The sequence below is a fragment of the Dendrobium catenatum genome, unplaced genomic scaffold, assembly GCF_001605985.2.
Source record: "Dendrobium catenatum unplaced genomic scaffold, ASM160598v2 fragScaff_scaffold_542, whole genome shotgun sequence".
Taxonomy (NCBI): domain Eukaryota; kingdom Viridiplantae; phylum Streptophyta; class Magnoliopsida; order Asparagales; family Orchidaceae; genus Dendrobium; species Dendrobium catenatum.
In genome coordinates this window covers 2,646,740-2,652,549 of record NW_021319004.1, presented here as the reverse complement: position 1 = coordinate 2,652,549, position 5,810 = coordinate 2,646,740, and the positions used below count along the sequence as shown (strand labels likewise).

The following is a 5,810-nucleotide window of genomic DNA, read 5'->3' as shown; positions in this document are numbered from 1 at the left end:
GGCGACAAAAAAAAAAAAAAAAAAAAAAAAAAAAAAGAAGAAGTTCCTCGACCTCTGTTGTTCTTGGCATTGGAGGTTCGTCCTGATCCACGGGAGGAGTAAAGAGCCTGAACATCACCGGACAGTGTGGTTTCTTGCAGAAGCTCCGATTGAAGATTGATCTCTTCGCTGCATAATAGGGAATAGAGGGACTCAAGTGTGATGGTGTGAGGGGAGGTGCGAATAGCAGCTTTGAAAGGATTATATGAAGGCGGAAGTCCCTTTAAAGTAAAAAGTATAATGTCCTCAATATCAATATGAGATCCGGCAGCTGCAATGTTATCAACCAGAGATTTAATCTGCGACAGATATTGCGAAATGGTTTGATCCCTCATCTGCACACTATGTAGCTCATTCTTCAGTTGAATCACACGGGACCGGTTGGATGGTTGCAGGCGACGCTCCAGGGTAATCCAGATCTCGTGAGAAGTTTTCAAATGCAGAATATATGGTAGAACAGATGGAAAAATGGTGGAAAATAGGGCTGAGATTAAGTTTTGATCAATTAACTTCCAAAGTTTCTGATCACTGACCGATTCAGGACACGGTAGTTGGCCGGAGATATAGCCTTCGAATCCGTTGGCAGTGAAGGCCTGATGAATCTGCATACGCCATAAAGCATAGTTGTCGACGGTCAGCTGGTTATGCACCAAGAGCTTTAGATTCGACATGAGAAATTTGAGATGGGGCGGGACAGTGAAGTCGGCCATAGTAGCAGATAGAGAAGACGCATTCGCAGGATGAGAGGAAGCGGACTGCGTCTGAGATGATGCTCCTTGATCCGCCATTAGAGAAGAGATGATCAGCTATGAAGCTTAATCGCGCTCTAATACCATATTAGAATCGGAGGAGGAGAAGATGAACAGTAAAATGAAGGGAAAAGCTTGAACGATTCATTCCATCCCTTCGGTATATAACAGAGAGAAAAAGGTAAAAAGTTCTCCCTGAGCATGTCAGATGACCGTTAGAGGTCAGTGTCTAAAAGGTGGTGTGTGTATCATTACATGTGTAAAGGATCATGATGATTGATGATGCATAAGTAAGTGGTAACTTAACAAAAATAATGTTCATCTTTTCTTTGAATTTGCTTATTCTATGTGGGTTATTAGAAATCTCCTTCATGATGCTGAAGAGGTGGAAGCATACTCTGATTATCAAATTATTTTTTTTTTTTTCATTTTTTGTTTTATATTACTTGTACAAATTATTCTTTTCACGTTAATTTAAATGAGAAAATTGACTCATATGGGCACAATGGACAAAAATGAATCATATAGTTCATCCCACAAAGTGGAGAATGGCTTGATGATGATGATGATGTCGTTATTAATTATATCATTTTTATACTTGATATTATCAGGTGTTTTTATTTTGTTCTATTAGATGAAACATTATTTATCTATATATACTAATGCTTTTTCGAGAGTTATAAATATGATGAGCAGATTCAAGTTAGTTCTTTTTATACGGGGTCTTTTATACTCACTCGATCGGGAGGCTAAGATACTATGTTAAAGATAAACAAACTTAAATTCCTATACCAATTTTTTTTTTTATTTTTTAAAATTTTTTGCTCTAACTCTTCTCTTGGGAGGTAGTTCTTAAAAGATGCTAGTATAATTGTCTTTTGCTTCTTATAATCAAGCTCAATTTTGACAACTTGCCAATCTTCTCTGTCCTAAATCGGCCTTCATTTTTTTTTTTTAATTTTTTTTGGCAAATAAAACGTCATAATTGAGTATTTTTAAGAAATTATCATTTGATTCATAATAGTTTTATATATTATATCGCCCTTTTAATCAAAACTCCACTGTATGATTTCCACTAATATATTCTTCTCAGGTAGGCATTATCAAAGCAACAATAGGTATCAATAGGCAAGCCATCAGGCTCTCTTTAACTGACATTACTTTGACCTTTTCACTAATTTTGCTGGCCACAAAGGGCCGACCATCTTCACATTTGCCAAATTGATTCAAGAAATAATTATGTCATAATATATTGCTATGTAAAATATTTAAAAATAATTTTTATAGTTATTTTATTTTATATTAAGATTAGCATAATTCAGAATATTATATATAATTTTAATTGTAACATAAATTGAATGATTTTAAAGATCATTTTAATGTATTTTACATCAAAATATTTTGATATAAGTTTTTTCTATTTGCTTGGAGAAAGAATATACAACCAAAATTTAAACTATTTCTATTTCTATTTTAGGTCATGATATGAAATATAAATTATTAAACTAGATAAAACATCCTTCAAAATATTAAAAACATATGTATATAATTTGATGTGATATTTTTAAATTTAAGAATAAAATTATCAGCTGTGGACAACTTTCACATGTATTTTATACTTAAATTTATGCAAGCTATAAAATGTTGTTATCATTGAATAGTCCATATTCCATAATAGACATGACAATTGATATCATCTTGATTAGGGTTGCAAACAAGTTAAGCCGACTCGAGCACTACTCTCTAACGAGCTCATGAGTCGAGCTTATAGTGTTTCGAGTTTGAACTCGAGCAGAATTTCAGTCTCGTTGGATTATCGAGCTCGAACCGTAGAAGGCTCACTTGATTACTCATTCACTACAGGAAAATCACTTATTACCGGCGGAATTTTCCGGCGGCTTTCCGGCGGATTTTCGGCGGTTTTTGACGGCTTATTCCCTACAAAATTTTCCGGCGGCTTTCCGACGGATTACCGGCGGCTTTCCGACGGCCAGTTTTCCCCGCAAAATTTTGCGACGGCTAATTTCCCGCAAAAATAAATTGCCGCCGGAAAAAACCGCCGGAATTTATTTTCCTACGCCGTTTTTACCGGCAGTTTTTTAACCGCCGGAACATTAAAAAACCGCCGGAAAGGGCTCACTTTCCGCCGGAAAAGGCCGCCGGAAATGGGCGATTTTCCTGTAGTGATTGAGTGGCTCGGGCGAGAGGGCTACCTTAAATGCAGAACTCTAAAGGTGGGACGATGGGTGGCGGGCTCGGAGCCACATACACAGAAGGCTGAAGGCAGAATGGCAGGTGGCGAACCGAAGAAGAAGTGCATGCCGCGTGTAAACGACATAAGGGGTGAAGCCGTGCGAACAATAGAAGAGGCTAAGTCTTTGTGCAAATTGCGAAATTGAGCCGCTTAACGGGCTCATTTTCACTGGTGTGTTGAGCTCGAGCTAGACTCGAGTTCGAGCTCGGGATTGACTCATGAGTCAAGCTCAAGTTAGGGCTGGCTCGAGCTCGACTCGGCTTGTTTGCACCCCTAGTCTTGATCTCATACACAGTGATTTTTTTTTCTTTTTTTTTTAGTTGAAAATTGTGATAGACGAATTTTTATTTGAAAATTGAAATATAGATTATGTAAAAGCTCAACTAAGGTTTTGTTTAAGATAGCTTTTTTACTGCTTTGGTGTTCAGACTGCAACGACATTTTCTATTTGACCACAACTTTTGAAAACAATTTTGTGCTAGGAAGCTATTTTCTACAACAACTTTAAAGAATTTGATTTCTTCACAATATTTTAATTTACAACTACATTTTTAAAAATTATAGACGTCTTAAATGAACCCTAAGCCTAAGGTTCAAAGTAGTATATTTCGTGTGAAAAATGATAATCATACATATATTTATATTCTTAATCCAACTATAATATCTAAAATAAAATGTTTAGATAGGTGACAAATTAACCGAAAGACAAATTAATCCTGTCTTCTAACTCTTCTCTTGATCCTTTCATTCCTCATAAATATGTACTCTATAGTCGATTTGTTAACTAAACAATATAATATTCCCCGACCTGCGGTCGAATTCAGTAAGATTCAAATAGATCTCGAATTTTACTTTTAATAAAAAACTATAAACATCTTTAAATATTAAACCATTGCGCGCTTCAGAAATTTTTTTAATATTGCATCGCACTTTATTCAAAATTTCAATGAAGACTCATTCCACTACCAGATTCTTCTTATAGCTAAGCCAGCCATTATAAACACAACAACCGGCGTTCATAGGCAAGCCCTAGGGCTCTCTTTAACTGACATTACTTGCTCTTTTCTCTAAACTTGTTTGCCACAAAGGCCGACCATATTCACGTACACCTTTTCTTCTCCCAAAAAATAACATACACCCATCGATGCTTAGCTCGGTTGATGGACGTGCTCGGGTGGGAATCCCCAATACCAAGTTTGATTCTCTTGAGCGGCAGTCGCCCCTTAAGTGGGGGCCGTTAAAGCGCTGTCTGCGGGTTAAAACATAGGCGTGGGTGGCCCGGTAGATCAACCGTGATTTACGAACCGCCAAGCGCCCTTGTTTTTTTAGTGAGGGCCTTTGGTCAAGCACGTAGGATTCCACCCATCGTCATATATGTATTATGGTAAGAGCAAGGTGACGACGAGGCGGAGCTTTAGACCTTAATTGCCGTTCTTGGTGGGAATCTGTACTGAAAAGACCTATTTGAGCAGTTTATTGGAAGAATGACGTAGTCCTCCTTTCCTGTCACTCTAATTGGTTTTTTCATTTGATCAAATTAATTTGCAATCAAAGTTGTGTGTTTCTCAATTATTTCTTAGAAGAAAAAAAAATCAGTTGATATTTGAACAAATTTCTAGCCAAGTTATGTTAGATTTACTTTACGAGAAGAGCAATATCAAATTTAAGTTTGTTTATCTTCAGCAAGAATAACATTCTGAACTGAAAACAAAAATATTTTACCATTAGTTTTTTAGTACTGATATATCATATTCTTCATTCACGATTTTAAGAAAAGGCAAGGGCAGAATTAGTCTTAATTTTCAGGGGGGACTTATAAGCAAAAATGTAGATTTTGTAATTGATTGCAAACACTAATGAATTCATTTAAACTAGGCTAGGCTCCGTGGTCTTTCCCCTTTTTCAGGGGTTTACATGTAAAAACTCTAGTGTCCCTTATGAACGCCACACCCTTTCTTTTATCTGCTTGTGTGCTGGATATTCATACAAAGCTAAGACATTAAATTTTATATTTCTCTACCGCCGCGAATATTCCAGGACGCAATAGCTTATATAATGACAATTATTCTTAAGCAAAAATTAGGTAACTCCTCTACACAATATGTAGGGAGTTTAAGGGGCAGCACCCTTTGACAGGATTCGACCTACCCGGCCAGGTCGCAGGGTCAAGGGACAGCGCCCCTACGGGAGTTTTCTGGGGGCAGTGTGTGACGCCCCAGGCATCCATAGTGAAAGGATTCGTCTGACATTCTGATCGAACTCCATTCCAGTTGCCTTGCTCGGACCTGAAATTATCAACCACATATAATGAGCTTTACAAAGCCCAGCAGGTCACCTAATACCTATAACTGAAATCAAAGCACGGCGATGCTATCAATATGCATGTCAATCTATCAATCTGAATCAGTCAATGGTCAATGAGTCTATGCAGTACGAAAATTCAATAGTCAATAAAGCCAGTCAATGCAGCAGCAAGCGAATCGATAAATCAACTCAATAAATCCATGTCAATCTCAAAGAAATCCGTACGCAATAGGAAATCAATCAATCCGTCAAATCAATCGCTATCAAATCAAATCAATGCGGTCTAATCAATACTATTCAATGAAATCAAACGAGGAAAGCAGTACGATAAATCTCAAGATCAATAAATCCATAGGCAGTAGTAACAATAAATCTATAAGCAGAAATCAATGAATCTATAGGCAACAGTGTCAATAATTCTATACTATTCATGTCCATGCTATCAATACAATATATATATCCAT

At 36.9% G+C, this 5,810-nt stretch overlaps 1 protein-coding gene across 1 annotated transcript in view; it reads right to left on the bottom strand.

Annotated features, from left to right (window-relative positions):
• Positions 1-827, bottom strand: part of LOC110095822 — a 1,280-nt gene extending 453 nt beyond the window's left edge. The window contains exon 1 of the mRNA XM_020821523.1: positions 53-827. Coding sequence (XP_020677182.1) covers positions 53-827 — 775 coding nt within the window. The remainder of the gene's footprint in view (positions 1-52) is intronic.
• Between the last annotated feature and the right edge of the window lie 4,983 nt (positions 828-5,810).